This window comes from Melanotaenia boesemani, chromosome 5 (genome assembly GCF_017639745.1).
Source record: "Melanotaenia boesemani isolate fMelBoe1 chromosome 5, fMelBoe1.pri, whole genome shotgun sequence".
Classification (NCBI taxonomy): Eukaryota; Metazoa; Chordata; class Actinopteri; order Atheriniformes; family Melanotaeniidae; genus Melanotaenia; species Melanotaenia boesemani.
Window position 1 is genome coordinate 5,622,763 of NC_055686.1, and position 17,146 is coordinate 5,639,908.

At 40.6% G+C, this 17,146-nt stretch overlaps 1 protein-coding gene across 2 annotated transcripts in view; it reads left to right on the plus strand.

Annotated features, from left to right (window-relative positions):
* Window positions 1-1,355: 1,355 nt before the first annotated feature.
* Window positions 1,356-17,146, plus strand: part of lratb.1 (lecithin retinol acyltransferase b, tandem duplicate 1) — a 36,489-nt gene continuing 20,698 nt past the window's right edge. Inside the window, exons 1-13 of one of the 2 annotated variants that reach the window (XM_041985110.1) lie at window positions 1,356-1,688; window positions 2,381-2,481; window positions 3,374-3,443; window positions 3,533-3,663; window positions 3,751-3,839; window positions 3,913-4,012; window positions 4,256-4,299; window positions 4,539-4,616; window positions 7,542-7,738; window positions 11,758-11,822; window positions 11,903-12,009; window positions 12,225-12,327; window positions 13,146-13,245. In XM_041985110.1, coding sequence (XP_041841044.1) covers window positions 1,448-1,688; window positions 2,381-2,481; window positions 3,374-3,443; window positions 3,533-3,663; window positions 3,751-3,839; window positions 3,913-4,012; window positions 4,256-4,299; window positions 4,539-4,616; window positions 7,542-7,738; window positions 11,758-11,822; window positions 11,903-12,009; window positions 12,225-12,327; window positions 13,146-13,245 — 1,426 coding nt within the window. In that variant the 5' untranslated portion in view covers window positions 1,356-1,447. The remainder of the gene's footprint in view (window positions 1,689-2,380; window positions 2,482-3,373; window positions 3,444-3,532; window positions 3,664-3,750; window positions 3,840-3,912; window positions 4,013-4,255; window positions 4,300-4,538; window positions 4,617-7,541; window positions 7,739-11,757; window positions 11,823-11,902; window positions 12,010-12,224; window positions 12,328-13,145; window positions 13,246-17,146) is intronic. The other variant, XM_041985111.1, reaches the window with a different exon arrangement.

The following is a 17,146-nucleotide window of genomic DNA, read 5'->3' on the forward strand; positions in this document are numbered from 1 at the left end:
TGATTGTCAGCCTGGATATTGTTTGGATTTACAGTGAATTCCCTGCCTGAAGCATATTTTTCTTTGTTTGCTAGTTCACTTTTTTTGTTTATTACCTTTCCTGTATGTTTCTGGGTTCTCCCACACCCAGCATGACAGCTTCAGAGCTACCTTGGTCCAACAAGCTGTCAAAAGTGTAAATATATTAAATAATTATAAACTCTAGAGGAGGAATAATTAACTAGATCATCTGTATAATAAAAATTGTACAGACATAAAAGTTCATTTTTAAATGAATTAATTTTCTAAACTACTTAGTCCAATGGACAGGTCGCCTGTCCATCACAGGGTCAACACCGAGTGACAAACAACCACTCAACGGACCTTCTAGGGAGAAGTTAGTGACCAGTTTACTTAACATGCATGTCTTTTGGACAACGGGAGGAAGCCAGAGTACCCGGAGAAAACATACAAGTAAAGATCAAAAGTATCCCAGTAAATATCCCTTTAAAATTGTGAAATGGTTGTCTTTGATGATTAAAGACAACAACATAAATTTCATGTATCTGAATAAATAAAAGGATTCAAACCATGTCAGCAGGAAGATCCTTGACTCTTTCAAATGATTGAAGTCGTCTCTTGCTGCTCTTTTTCCACAGATTGCCACAAACTGGCTTCTTGACTGAGCATTTATCTTTATCCAGTGTTTCTAGAAAACAGTCGGGATCCTGGGTTCTTTGCATGTTATCTAACCACTAATGATTAGATATTTAAATCTCAGCTGTGCCCTCACACTGACGTGGAGTGATATGTTTACATAGGGGCAATTTGTAATGATTCAATGTGGTGAGAACTAAACAAATTCTGGTTGTGACTGCACTGACTCTAGTTCATGTATGACCATGTGGAAAATAGACCATACTTTCTTTCATATCCTCTGGTACTTAAGAGGCGATGGCATTAGGTCAATACAAGTAAAAATGAAATTGTTTGTAAAAAATAAAATAAAATAAAAACTAAGTGCATTCTTGTGCCAAAAATAAGTTTGCTGTTAACTACTCAGAAATTAATGTTACGTGTTTGCAAGCTGAAATATAAGAAAGAACCTAAGGCAGTGAAGAGACTGATTTCACCAGACGAAACAGTGCGTACATACAGTAAAAAGTATAATACTCAAGGTTAAGTTTTGCTTTTTTAAAAGTAATTAATTGTATTTACATTTAATCATTCTGTTCTGGTAAACTTTTGTCTCCTGAAGTATCAAAATAAAAAATAATAAAATAAAATACAAAGCTGCTGAATAATCATCTTGACATGAAAACGTCCGGACTGTGGAGAGGGGCGGAACGTTCGCGATTTGTTCCCTGTCGGACTGTTTTTATAACCGTGCTAGTGCACCTTGAACTTCTCCTCGGAGCTGTTTGGGCTCTTTTCTCCTCGCACTTTTATTATAAATAAGATAATTAACATGTCTAGTTTTCCACAGTTACTTAGTGTCACGCGCTCATCGGCCAGACGGTGGTCGCGTGGAGGAAGCTCAGAAAAGTGCGTCAGTTCGTGTTTGAAAGCGAACTTTCTGAGTTCGTCCACGGAGGTGTCATCAAACCATCAACACAGAGGCGGCTCCAAGTGCTACACAAGTTCTGCTGGGACTAAAACGGTCCGGATCGGGTGCGCCTCCGGGTTCTGGGGGGACACCGCCACCTCAGGTACCGGGAAGCAGCGTTAAAAAAAAATAAAATAAAATATCGGTCTTACGAAAAGTTAAATGTTCATTAACGTCAGCGACTCTCAGCGTGTTTACGACCCAGTTTTCGGGCTTTTAAAAGGTTCCTGCTTTAACTTCTAGCTCATTTCCTCTCAGTGTGGTGAGTTCATGTGTCCTGAACCTGAGACGCGTTCATGGTCAGTTTATGAGAGCAGGGGGGCCGTGGAGGACCCCCCACCTCCCGACACAGCTGTCTGCAGCTGTTCAGCTTTTGTCTTTTTCTGGTTATCAGTATTTATTTGTTTTCTTTTTCGTGTTTTTGTGCCGCTTTTAACATTATTTCTGGCCTTTATGGGTATTTTGTATTTTTTAAAAAAATGTTTCCTTGTGTCTCCTGGTAGTTTTTCATCTTTTTGTGGTCATTTAGTCTCTTTTTATGTTTCATGTCCATGTCTTTGGTAATAGTTAAGGCCACCATTTTGAAAATCTAACTTCACAGCTTGGTGAAATCACTGGAAAGTAGATTTGTGTTTTGTTTAAAGTGGATTTATGTAAAATATCAGATGTTGTTGATGCTTATTTGGCTGCTGAAGATGTTGTGTGATTGGTTCAGTTTGATCAGACTTCACCAACCATCTCTGCTGTGCTGTTGAGTTTCAGCTCTGTAATGTGTGTGTTTGTGTGTGTTGTCAGTGCCTCAGCTGATCTACAGCGGGAAGCTGGACTTCCTGGTGTTCGACTACCTCAGTGAGATCACCATGTCTCTTCTCACCGCCGCCAAGACCAAGATGCCTGTGAGTCTCGCACGTCTCACTCCACCGTCTTTGTCCAGCTGCTGCTGTTTGAGCCTCTGCCGTGTCTCATGAGTCATTTTCAGCATGTGAGGATTTTCAGTCCAAAAACAACCAGAATGATGCTTAAACGTTAAGAAGAGTGAAAACAAACCTCTGCTTTCTCCCCAAGAGTTGTCTCTGTTTTTAAAAACAACCTAAATAAAGTGACTTTTTATCAAGATGCTGGAAAGCTTTCAGGGACTCTGGCTGATGTTAGGGCGCCCTCTGCTGGTTCACCTCTGATCCTCTGATGCATCTTTCCATACAGTCTTTGTGTGTTTTCTGGTTGTGAAAATGACCCCTGATCCCTGGTTGGAGGGCTCTAAACTGCCCACCAGGATCTAAAGCTGAGGGGTAACACCAAGGTGAGAAACTGGAACTGGACCAAAGTCTGTTGTAATTTAAGCCTCTTTAGGAAAAATGAATGTCTCAGATTTTCAGACACCAGCTGTCCTTGTTCATCCTCTGTGTCAGGCCTCATCTCCCCAGTCAGTCCCTCCCTTTGTCTGATTACCTGCCCGACCTGCGCGTCACCAGCTTCCCTCGTGGATGTAAATAAGTTCCCCTCTTCCCTCTGGCCTTTGCTAGTTCGTCTTATTGCTTAGTCTTCAGGAGTTCAGTGTGTTTCATGCAGTTTTTGAGATTTCTTCCGTCTTTGGACTTGCTCTCCTCCTCAGCCTTGGATTTGATTTTGCTGCACCCTGATCAGAGTCTGAGTTCAGCTCTGTACCTGGTCACAGAGAGGGTTTTAAAATCCAGCTCTGCCTGTTTACAGACTTTAAACATTTTTAAAGAGTTTAAAAGTGAATGTTTGATCTGAGCACCTTTACTAAGATTTCTGTAATTTCTCTAGAACCTCGGCTACGCTCCGGACTTCGTCCAGGTCGCTCTGGCTCCCTTCATCAACGACATCCACAGGAAAGGTGAGTACTCGACACGACAGGGCCAACTCTTACCTCATCAGGTGCCTGTTTCCATGGCAACAGTCAACGCCAGCCTCCCGTCCTGTCAGGAATCCGTGTGGTCAGTAACGCTGGAGGAGTGAACCCTCTGGCCTGCGCCGAGGCCATACAGGAAGTCCTCAAAAAGGCTGGGCTTGACCTCAAAGTTGCCGTGGTGACCGGTGATGACGTCATGCCTCATGTGAGCCCCTCCCCCCCAACAAGAAGTAATTTATTTGTCATTTTTATTAATCTGCTTGATTGATCTCATGTTTCTTTCCTCCATCAGAGGAGCAGTCTGTCTGAAGTAAAGATGGCCGACGGCGGCGACGGACGGACGTTACCGAAGACTCTTCACAGTATGAACGCTTACCTCGGGTACGGACACGTCCCCTAGAGGACAGGGTTACCTGCAGCAGACACCTGCTGACGTCATCCTCTGTGTTTTCAGGGCCGAGCCGATCCGCCGCTGCCTCGATCTCGGAGCCGACGTCGTGGTGACGGGACGCTGCGTGGACAGCGCCGTGGCGCTGGGGCCGCTCATGCACACCGTACGCTCGCCTCACGTTCACCAGCATGTCAGGGTGTAAAAAACAAACATACCTGGTCCATCTTGCTCTGAATCGATTGTATTTAGCAGCTTATTTTAGTTTTTGTCTGCGAAGTGAATGAAAGCCAGTAGAAATCTTTCTGTTAAACTAAAACCGCGCTGCAGCAGCTCCGTTTCCACACACTCCGATGTTTGCATGTAGAAAAGTTCCTTCGGTGATGAAACGTCTGCGTTTGTGTTGCAGTTTGGATGGAGAAGCAGCGACTACGACCTGCTCGCAGCTGGCAGGTAAACACACATCTGGGGTTATTTCAAAGATAAATCGCATGCTAGAAGTGTGTGTGTTTTTCCTCACACACTCATCTGCATTAATCTGTTTAAATTGAACTTATTGTAATATTTGTTTCACACATGAGAAAATAATTGACATCAATATTTATAAGTTAGATCAATTTAGATGGTTAAAAGGAACAAAATAGACTTTATTTGATTAAACTTATTAATGAAAATGAGGATTCATGTTTCAGTCTGGCGGGTCACCTGATCGAGTGTGGAGCTCAGAGCACCGGAGGGATCTTCACCGACTGGCACAAAGTTCCCGACTGGTGAGTCTCCGACTGGAGGAAGAGCCGGATTTAAAAAAAAAAAAAAAAAAATTCAGTTTAATGCCACTCATTCACATTTTGGTTTGATATGATGTCTTTTTGTCCTGTGATCAGATTTAAATTTAAAAATTAACTAAATTGATCACAAAGTGAGGAGACATGTTGCTGGACTAATACTGTATACTACTACACTACACTCACTTATACTAACACACAGTAGAGAGAAAGCAAGCAGAACAGAAAGGGGAGCAGGTACGCAAATGATAGAAAGTGTAAGAAAATTATAAATGAAGTTTACATATAGTCATTACACTCTAATCCCGGATTAGTTGAGTTTACTAGAAGTTTTTGAGGCTTAAACATTCTAGTTTTTACAAATGCTGAAACTAAACATGTCAAGCTGTATCAACTTCACTTATCAAAATTTCTCTAAAGCTTCTAGTAGTTTGAACTAATTCTCTTTTATGAGATTAACTCGTACTGTTTAGTTCTTTTACATACATTTAACAATAACTTGTAGATGCAGTTTGGCATCAACTTATGGGTCCAGAAATGCGATCAGCAGCACTGAGAAGATGACAATGAGTTGCGTCAATAACTCTCACCTTCTTACCCATAATTCAACGTACAGAGTTGATCGCTGGTGATGGCTTTGTTCGCCTCAAGCAGCAACGTCCGGCAGTAACATGTGAAGACTATGCTGAAGTGCAGAAAATAGCAGTTCGCCCTCATCCGCAAATCCCCAGAGACCCGTGTTAAAAAGAGCAACTTCACAGCAGAAATAAACATGTTACAAGCCTGGTACAAAAATCCATTTTAGGATCAATATTATTTTTTTCTAACTTATCCGTTTGGATGTTATTTAATCTTGAAATTCATAATTAGGGGCGTGTCCTTTTGATTGACAGGTATCCATTATCCGTGGCAAGCAGGGAGAGTGCAGCACAACCGCGGTTTTTAGCTGCCTAACAGTACACCTTAGCTTTAGCCCGCCTACCTCCGTTAGCTGGTTAGCTCATGTTAGATCCGAGTTGGCTCATTTAGCTTTTAGCTACAGGCAGCTCAGAGTTTGATAGACGTCAATCATCCACACCCACCCTCTTAGCTCTGCCACTTTGCCCATGATTGTATTTTCTGGGAGGGACAGCAGGCGTGACGCTGTCAAGATGGCGACGGTGGGAACGCCCAACGAGCTTCGCTTTGGTGCTTCAGAAACCTACGGGTGACGTCACGGAGGCTCCGTCCGTCTTTTATATACAGTCTATGGTTTGTCTGTACTGTCCTTTTTATTCATGGTACCAACTTTAAAATTCAAAGAGGGCAGAACTTTATAACATTGAATAATTAAAATAATAAAGCACATAACTCAAAATTATAGCACGTCAATAAAAAAAAATGGTTAAACATCAGCTGAATCTGCGTTTCCCATGAGCGTTTGCAGCCCAAATATGTTGCGTTTTGAAAATAGCCCCGCCCCCTCTGACAGAAATGACATGTTGAGTTTTATTGGCTAATCGTTAATATTTCACTGCACGATGTAGAAAACCATTAAAAACAACTTATTTATTCTATTGATGACACACTTTATACAAAACATAAAATGATAATTAGTCACTACTAAAAAGTTTATGTTCAGACAAAATCTGGGCTAAGAGTGTAATAATAATAAATTTACCAGAAAAAGGGGGAAAAAAGTATAAATAAATAATTATAATTTAGATACAGTTAATCAAGATAAGGTGATGCCCACATAATAATATTATTAATATTATTATTGTCAAAAATAAAGAAGCAAACAAATATAATTTCACATTTTGGTTTAGGTAAAAAAATTAAAAATAACTCTGGAGAGAAGTTGTAGTTAAAATCCTGAATATGTTTAGATTTGTGTTAAAGTGAACTTCATTCCTTTAGTTTGGGTGGAAAACCTCCACAGCTGCACCTGCAGCATGAAACAGATGGAAAATTATCAGACGGACTCGGATTGGATTGAATCATGATAAACTAATTCTTACAAGGTGCTAAAGCAGGTAGAAACGGTTAAACATGAGCATGCTGCTCCGTGTCTGCAGCATTCAGGCACGTCAACACAATGTCGAGGAGGAAAGACATCAGAAATGACCGCAGAGAAGCACCTGTTACTGCCATCACTCGGGAAGGTTATGAGGTCATTTCCACACTATCTGATCATCTTCCAAGGAAGGGACGACTCAGCAAGTTCTTCTCAGTCAGCGTGTTACGTTTATTTATTCATTTTACTTTATTTGACCTTTATAGATCAGTGAGGTGGCTTGAAGTGATTTTGTCTGTGAAGTACTCTGAGATTTGAGGACAATTTAGGCTTGTTGTCAACTTCTGCCCCATCATGTTGAATAATCTGATCAGCTGCTGCAGCAGGAAACATCCAAAACCTGCAGGACCAACTTTGCCCATCTCTGAGTCAAAAGTGAGTCCATCTGTCGGACTAGAAGGAAACCGGCTCAGGCAACAGGACAATGATCCCAAACACAGCAGCAGATGTACAGAATGATTAGAAAAGAATCGAGGTGTTGACATGGTCCAAAGTGTGGACCTCAGCCTCTGCAGAAACAGAAGCTGCAAACCTCCCTGAACTGAAGCAACCTGGAAACCAGAAACCTCAAGTTTCTGATGTTGAAGAAGCTTCTACAAACTGCTGGGTTTAGTTTTCCATGCAGTGCTTCTCCATCTTTGTTTCTGTATAGTAATGACACGATATTATGTTTATCCGAGGTTAGATTTACATCGTTTTAGGAGTGGTTGGGAACCTTAAATGTCCTAACATGTGAAAGCATAGCGTTGTTAGGGGTGTAACTATGTAGCTATAAATTTATAATTGGCCCAAACTGGTCCTCATGATGGGACAGAGACCCGGTAAACCGTCTCCTGCCTCTGGTCTGCTCTCAGGGACAACATAGGCTTCCCAGTGGTCGACTGTTCCAGCGACGGCTCCTTCGTCCTCTCCAAGCCGCCCAACACCGGCGGCCTGGTCTCCTTCGGCACCGCCGCTGAGCAGCTGGTGTATGAGATCGGCGACCCGCGACGATACCTGCTGCCTGACGTCATCTGCGACTTCAGCCAGGTGGAGATCCAGGAAGTAGCAGGTACATGCACACCAAGCGGCAACCTCCGGCGATAAAATGTGAAGCCTATGCGGAAGTGCAAAATATTGCAGTTCCCCCCTCATCCACTAGGGGCTCTAAAACAGAGCAAATCCCCATAGACTCCCATGTTAAAAAGACCAACTTTACAGCAGAAATAAACGTGTTTAAAGCCTGGTACAAAAATTATTTTAGGATTAATAGGTCAAGTTTACCATCATGATACCTGTGAGGGGGGAGATTTTTTGTCTAACTTGAATGTTATTTAATCTTGAAATTTGGTTTAATTAGGGGCGTGTCCTTTTGATTGACAGGTATCCAATATCTGCGGGAAGAATGGAGAGTGCAGCACAACCGTGGTTTTTAGCCGGCTAACAGCCACTTTAGCCTTAGCCTGCCTACCTCTGTTAGCTGGTTAGTTACCGTTAGCTCCGGGTTAGCTTATTTAGCTCTTAGCTACAGGCAGCTTGGAGTTTGACGGATGTCAATCATCCACCCCCACGCTCACAGTCTGAAAGTGCCTCTCAGCTCCACCTTTTTGCCCATTTTTGGATTTTCCAGGAGCGACGGCAGGTGTGACGCTGCCAAGATGGCGACGGTGGGAACCGCCCGAGCTTCAGTTCAGCTCTTCAGATTCCTACGGGTGACGTCACGGAGGCGCCGTCCATCTTTTATTTACAGTCTATGGTGCACACGCTCAGCACCGAGGACGTGACCGCAGCTTGAACTGCTGACTGTTTATAACCCTGGAAACTTGTCTGCTTGACCTTAAACAAACCCATCTGGAGCTTTGTTTCGCCCTCTGACTGAACCCTTCACCCTCCTCTGAACCTCCATTAAACTCTATCAGCTACTCTTATAAAACTAAACACGTATCAATCAACCCGGCTGAAGCCGTCGGGAACTCGGCTGCAGCGTCTGACCTTTGCATGAACTCCAAAAAGCCTTCCTCCGATCCGCTGCTGAACTCCTCCCTGATAAAACGGGTCATTAATTCAGGAGTTTTTGATTCAGAGAGGAAACAAGCAGCGGCGTTCCCAGAGTTTTCAGATTCCACAAAACTCGCCCTCCTCTGTTTGAGTAAACATCACTAATCTCTTGTGTTGTGTTTACATGCGGAACAAGCCAAGAAAATTCAGTTAGTTTGTCTGTTTTATCCAACCTGAACAAATGTTTTTTACATTTGCTCTGGCCGGAACTTCCAGAGGACCTGGCCGGATAAAAACCCACAGAAAGGATGCGTCCAAGCCTTCCAGGGAATCCAGTTACAGTTACCTGGAGCTGCTCATGGCTATCCTTCAAGCCTTTAACTTTTACTCCTTATTGATCTAAACCTGCTGCTTATAATAATAATAATAATAATAATAATAATTATTATTATTATTATTATTATTATTATTATTATTATTATTAATATTAATATTATTGTTGTTATTGACAGAAATTAGTCTTATAAATGATAAATGAGTGACCTTTTTACACATTTGGGACTCAGAAACTGCACAGACATGAATATCTTGCAGATTTTTACCCTGAACTTCACAGATGGGATTCATTTCGTGTTCCCAAAGTTTCCTCTGCTTACAAATCATTAAACGGCCTGACGTGCATGCTGATCTGTGCACGTGGAGTTGGCTCCAGACTCCTCACAGTTCCTCAGGTACGTGCTGCGTTTAAGTGCTGGTGGAAACTAAATTTTTATTTTCATTCAGTTTTTTTTAGCATTTTACAATATTTTTTGTTCTTTTGGTCACACGTTCAAAACAAAATTCAAGAATAACATTAGAATTTCTCTCTGGGATAAATAAAGTCTATTTAACTTCAATTCAAGCCACAACAATTGGGTCTCTGCATAAAACATGAATACAAACAGAATGAATTGATTTCCACATCTCATCAGTTATTTATTTACAGAACATAAACATCAGATGTTGAATGAGACATTTTGCTATAAATAACAGCCTGTTTCTAAACCTCTTCTCAGAAATAATAAAAACGAGTTTACATGCAACCACAAGTCCATCTGACAGCTTTTAGAATCATAGTGAAAGAAAATTTGTTAAGACGTGTAAATATCAGCTACTGGTGAAGAATAAATGAAGATGGCACAGAGCATAAATGAAAAAAAATTCAGGCTTGCCTAAAAAAGAAAATCCAGAAACGTTCAGGATGAATATGGTTATGTCCTTGGGAGGATGCAGCTGTAGCTCTAAACCTCCATCAGATCACAGGACGTGTAGCTGTTCAGACAGTTTCAGCAAAAGTCTCCAAAATGGACACCTGGCACCCAGTAGGGAAACCTTAGGTTTTAAAAGGTTAAAGACTCACTACGCAGCTTTCCATCTTTAAACCCTACGTTCCTGACTTGTTTGATGGCACACTGACTTTTATTAGACAGACAGACAGACAGACAGTGTAAGACAGAAGACACTGCGGTGGACGCCGCAACGTTTTCAACGTCAAAATGTCCCACAACAAAATCTTCTTCGGCCCTGAGGAAACGTTACATTTGTTCAAATTCCCAAAGAAAACAGCAGTGAGACAGCCGTGGATTTGTTGCATCAACGTTTGTATATGTGACCAGCACTTCACCGCTGGATGAATAAGGTCAAAGGTCAAATACGGTCAATCTAAGGGTCCAGCTGCTGACTGTAGTCTGGATGTGAACTTTCAGTCCCGTCTAATTGAGCCTTGTGAACTGGTGAAGCTTGTTTTGACCACTTCGTGACCCGTCTCCGTGTCCATCAGCTCATCTTTAAACATCCGCCGGGCGGGGAGGTGAAGTGAGGACGAGCCGGTGGTGAGTTCAGGGTTTGGTTCATGTAGGGGTGAACGGCGTGTTGTCCTCAGCAAACACAGCAAGATGTCAGGAGGTTAGAGACGGAGGAGAGGACGGGGGCGGGGCCAGAGGAAGACACGCCTCCATCTTCTGTAGAAGGGCAACAGCCTGTTGGTGAAACCTCCATGGTTCAGTTTAGGAAAAAAAGATGAATCTGTGTGTAATCTATTGTTTTTATTTGTTCCTGTGTGGTCTTGTTCTAATCATGTCTTCTGTGTTGGGAAAACGGATGGAAATTAGCTTCTTTCTTTTACTTCCAGTATGTTTCCATCGTGTGATGTTGTACTGATGTTTACTAACCTGCAGTCCCAGTTAATTATAAAAAAAGTCCCAAAAATAAACCTAAAAATTGTGCCAATTAAATCATTTAACCAAAAAAAACTGTCCTAAATAAATTTAAAAATTTAATAAATTTCCCCCCAATAAAAACTTTTCCAATAAAAACTTTTAAAATTGTCCAGATTAAATATGTTTTTTAACCATCTCAATTAAATTATTAAAAAATATCCCCATGAAATTTTTTAATTACCAAATTAAATTAAAAAAGTCTCAAATAATTTTTTTTTCTTTTTTTTTATATAGCAAGAAAAATATAAAGTCAGAAAAGTGTTTAATCATTTACTAAAATTAGGAATTAGGTTTAAAAATAAACTATTTTGCGGATTATAAATTAAATATTGATAAATATTTAATTTATTGAATTCATGTTATGTACATGAAATTATAGCTGAATTGATTAGAGATTAAATGAATGATTAGATTAATAACTGCAAGAAGAAAATCTTTTAATCTGGAAAAAACTAGTGAAACATAAAAAGCATTTTTAGCATAATTAATATAATTTATGAGTTTAGCTATTTTCTGCTGCCTTTTACTTTTTATGTTTTTATTGTTTTATGTCAGGCACTTTGAATTAAAGCACGTGAAATGTGCCGTAGAAATAAACTTGTTTATTTTTTGCCATAATTTATTTTTAAATGAGCTTATTTAAAGACAGATTAGCTTTTTATTATAATGTGATCAAATTTCTAATTCATTTGTTTATTTAAAGAGTTTCAGTTCACAAGACATCTGAAATTCAGTACGTCTTATTATTTATAGTCACTTTTATTGAGTAAAGCAAATGTATTTCCAGTTTATTTAAAGGCTTGTGTCACTGATTATCGATGGTGTGTGTGTTCGGGTGTAGAAGGAGGTGCTGTCAGGGTCAGTGGGGCGAGAGGCTTCCCTCCATCACACGACTACAAGGTAACACAGCTTCATGGTCGGCTTAAACCGGGCTGTCTTCATGGATGTCGGCTCTGAGCCGGTTTTCCTGCCTCCTCCAGGTTTGTGCCACCTACATGGATGGTTTCCGAGCCACGGCGGTGTGTCCTGTCGGAGGACCGAGAGCAGCAGAAAAGGCCCGACGGACCGCTGACAGCATCATCAAACGGTGTGTAAGATGTGAAATCTTCCAATAATTAGGATGTAAAACTCATCAGTACGCCCCTGCTCGTGCTATGTGATGTCAAAATGTCCGTAAAATACGATAATATATCAATATTTTGTACACAGCACAGTAATCCAAAGTGTGGTTACGGTTCAGTGTGAGGTAAACTAGGTTAAACTGGGAAAGTGTGGTAGGATTTTATTCTTTCTGTGGTTTAGGACGAAGCGGATGTTTAAGCAGTTGGGTCTGGAGGACTTCAGCTCAGTCAACGTTCAGGTCCTCGGAGCCGAAGACACGTACGGTCCCAACGCTCACAACAAGGTAAAAACCACACACAGCAAACACTGGGTCAGATGGTTCTGGTCCGAGTCCACTGGAGTTTACCTGGATCAGGCTTGTCCTTGACTTGGGTTGGTCTACATGTTCTAGCCTGGATCAGGTGGTTTGTTCCAGTTTACTCGGGTCGATCTCCATGGTGCGCTGGGTTTTCTCCAGTTGAGATGTCTCAGATTAGCCAGCCTGTCCCAGTTTGAGTCAGTTTTACACGGGGTTATGCAATATATTAAATTCTGATTTTCTTTTTGAGCTCATTAAACGGTGATATGGACAAATTTTTATCATGACTAGTCACCGACTATTAAAACGACTAGTCGACCAATCGGATCATGTATCTCACAGTTATTATAAATGGCTCTTATTTCACTTTCAGCTTTGAAATCTTGCATGAGGTTGTTATGAGTCCGACGTTCCTCCTCTTTAAAAGTTTGAGCCTTGCAGACGTACTTTCGTGGTTCGCTGGAAGGTCCTCTTTACAAACCTCACATGTTTTTAATTTATTTTCTAAGTTTAACGTGAAGTTGTTTCAGACTTTTGACGCCGTTTGATTCCCCGGTCGGCCGCCATATTTTCCCCTGGCAGACTTTATTGCGCATGTACAACTCTCAGCAGAGATAAGAAAAGAAGACGATGTCTCACTCTGTAGTTTTTTTTTTTACTATTTTTACTGTCTACTACCGTCGACTAATCGAGCCAGGGTCCCAACTGTCTTTGATGTCTTTGGCTGTCTTGTTTGTTAAACCTTTAATTAGCCAATCTCAGACCATCTCCAGCCTCATGCTGGACGTTTCGTGTGTTTTCAGGGCTCCAGGGAGGCAGTGATTTGGATGGCTGTCCACCACAAACAGAAGAAAGCTCTGGAGATCTTCTCCAGAGAAGTAGCTCCTGCAGGCACCGGCATGGGTACGAAATGATTTACGGTTGGCTAAATATCCGTATGAGCTCTGCTGGATGTGGAGTTATTAAAACTGTTTTTATAAGTGTCATTTCAAGGTTTTTTAGGAGTCATCTGAACATGTATCACTCTGAGCAGATCAGCTGTAAAAGTGTGGATTTAAACATAAAACGTATCCTGAATCCCGTCTTCGTATAGACCTCGCTAACATAACGCTAACATAACAGGGCTTTAAGGATGATCAGTTCATGTAATTATTGAGGGCTCAGCTTGCTTTTTCTTCTATAAACTATACTTCTTGTACTCCCACCACTCCTTTTTTGAACCATAATGGTTTAAACTGATCACAGGTTTTTTTTTCCCCAAATCTTTGCACATTTGCTTGTTCTGTGGTAGTAACGAGTTACCAGAGATCCTTCAGAAAGCTCTGCTGAACTTTTTTGGTCTGACCACTGATCCTTCTGTTGAGCTGATATAAAGGAAACATTTTTATTATTTTCACCAGTTACTCAATGAAATCCCTTCACATGAAGACTTTAAAAAAAAGAAAAAACATCCAAAATCCAGACGTTTATGTAAAGGAAGAGTTTGTCTTCATGAAATATCACCACAAGGGGGCAGAGTTTTACCAGATGAGGTAGAATTTGTTCCCTAATCAAGATTAATTTGTAATTTCTTTATGTATTTTCGAACATAAATGATAAAGGTTATACTAGTTTATAATGAATAATTTATAAAATCAGTTAAGCTTTAACATGGTTGGACAGGAACATGTTTAATAAAGAGTTATATTATAGAAAGTCAGAAGTAAAATATGACGGCTACATAAAATTTTAGAGAACCTTTAATATATATACATATATATCATTTATCAGCCTCACAAATGACAAAGGTTAAAAAACACTACTGACATATGTAACCCTTAAAACCCCGAGCCTTTTTCTTTTATTGTTTGTTTGTTTTTCTATTTTTTTTTTTATATGTGAAACTACATTTGGAAGCTGGAGCTTTGAATCCCAGTCAGCATCAGACATGATGTTTCCAGCCTTTATCGTCATATTTTGAGGTTAAATGATGTAAAATGAATGTATGAATAGATAAAGCAGCATAAAGGCCGACCAGAAGAAGAAAACAGAATTAATTACTAACAGAACTTTGTAGAAATAACACACAGATCAGCAGTGACCAAGCCTTTTCTCATCTGCACATCATTTTTTCAAGTCTTGGCTTTCAGGAGAAAAAATATTGTTATTGAAACAAACACACAACAGAAACTTTTTCCATGTTTCCACTTTTTCCTCATTTCCAGTTATTCCTGCTACTATTTACCTGCTATCCTCACTAAACCAACTCCAGCTCAGCTGCTTTGTGGCGCCACCGTGCATCAGAAACGTCTTCTTGGCTTTATTTCAGCCATAGAGGAGCTTTATTTTTCTTCTTTTCACACACACATAGAACTTTCTGCTCACTGGTTGATCTTTGGCTGCTCCTGATTGGACGTTACCATCAATCTAAGCTCTCTGATTGGTGGAAAGTTTGACAGGAAGTGGCTTCATCATCATTTCCAGGTCTAAATAGAGGTCTCTTAAAATATCCATCACAGTTTATCCCACAGAGTTACACACTACCGCTCCTGAGACACTGATGAAGGTAGAAGTGATGGCATTTTGGGGTTAAAATAAACTCAAACCCTATCTCTTACAGTGTTTTCCCACCATTATATTAGAAGGATGCCCTACTTCACCTGAAGGTTAAATTAAATTTATTTTCTTTTTATGACAACAGAAGTTATTTAGTCTTCCCTTTCCTCTAGAACAGGTTTATAATTATCTTCTATCCTTTTAAACAGTCTTATTCATGTCGGGAAATATATTGCCTTAAATTTGTGACAAAAATATGTTTTTGTTTTTTTTTACTTCAACATTAAGGTCAAGGTGGAAACACTCGTGTTTTACAGACAACTTATTGTGGATTGCAGAAATGTGCACACATAAACAAGCAGAATCTCCAGGCCATTGTGGTCATTTTTTAGACGTATTATGGCTTAAAATCCATCCAGTGTTCTTTTCCCTTTTGCTTATATTAAACAGCAGCAGAATGAAAACTACCTCCGTGCTGGGAATGCATATGGGACCAGGAACCATGTAGTGTGCATGCCATCCCTTAGTGGGTGCTGAAACGTTGCAACGACACACCCAGGTGTGCACGATGTCCTCATAAGGATGGAAAAAGACACAACACAACGTTAGGAAAAAACAAGAGGAACAACAGAAGATGGGAACCCTGCGTTCCAGTCCTGTGTGGACTGATTAAATAGTAGAATTACTACTTCGTTTGACTCTAGATTACAAATCTTCAAAGTACCAAGAGAACATTGACTGGGAGTCATGCCAGTCAGATTATGCTTTTAGTAATCCTCCGCTCGTACAGACGTGCCTTAACTATCTGTAACCTCTGACACGGAGGTCCGCCATTGTTGTGCTTTTCATGGATTAAGCAAAGTCTGAGTTTGCAAGTGCGAGATGAAGTAAAAGACTGACAGGACTCGCCTTGCATTGTGGGAAATTTTCACTCTGGGGGCCGTTGTCAAGTCTTTGCAGTTCTACCCACCCAAAACTGTTACCATGGAAACGAGAGGCCAGAACACAACAAGACTTTTGCGTCTTACTGCACCCAGTAAAGCCATCTTTTTTTTTACCCCTCCCACCACTGACGTCCTGGTCCACAGCCTGGTCACCCCCTGCCCTGACCACTGTAACCCCCTTCAGTTCAGCCTACCTCAAACATCACTCCATAAGCTTCATCTGGTCCAGGTTTCTGCTGCTCACATCCTCACTAAAACCTCCTTTTCTCACCACGTCACTCCTGTCCTACAACAGCTGCACTGCCTCCCCATAAACCCCCCAGTCCTTTTCACCATTATGCCATCCATACCTGTCCACCCTGGTCCACACAGCTATCACCTCTCACTCCTTGAGATCCTCTTCTTCTCTCCATCTCGCTGTCCCCGCCCCTTGCCTTGTTACCATGGTGACCAGGACTTGTAGCTGCTGGAATTCCCTTCCTCCTGACCTCTGTACTGTTCACTCCCTTCATCTCTTTAAATCTCATCTAAAAACTCACCTGTTCACACTTGCCTACGACCTTTAAACCTCTGTATTTAACTCCTTTAATTTCTGTTGCACGTAGACTGTTTTATTTTACTTTTATCTTTTTTACTTAGATTTGTTGATCAATTTGACTTAGGTTTCTTGAAAGGTGCTTTAAATAAAATCTATTTTTATTCACCTCATCAGTAAATTTCAGGTTTAAATTTTTTCTGTTTCTGGTTTTTGTTCCAGTTTTTCAGCCATTTGTGGAAAACTCGTCCGTGATGAGGTCTGAAAATGTGACATAACTTTACAGCTGAGTGTAGCCGTCTGATGATGTTTAGATTGTTTGGTCATGTCTCATATTCACACTAAAATGGGTCGGCAAGTGGTTACATTAAATTTCTATGTGAAGACGTGATTCTGCAGTGCTGATTTAAAAGCTGCCAGTATTCACGTTTATTAAGCCTAGATGGAGGTTACATGTATGAAAGTCAAAACAAATGTTTGTCTTCCTTCCAGTCCTTTAGGTATTTATGTTGGTAATGGGGACACACAGTGTAATGACCAGAGAATGGTTGACTATCAGTTTAGGATAGAATAGCTATTTTCTAATTTTGATCTAACTGCTGATATCATCACAAATGGACAGTTTACATTAGACTATTTTTTTTTCTTTGACTGATAATTTAGTTAAGAACAGAAAAAAAACCTAAAGTAGCTGCAACATACTAGATACATGTACTAGAGATGTAAATCCCCACCACTGAGGCTAATTCAATACACATCTCGATACACTGCCAGCACTACGACACATTAA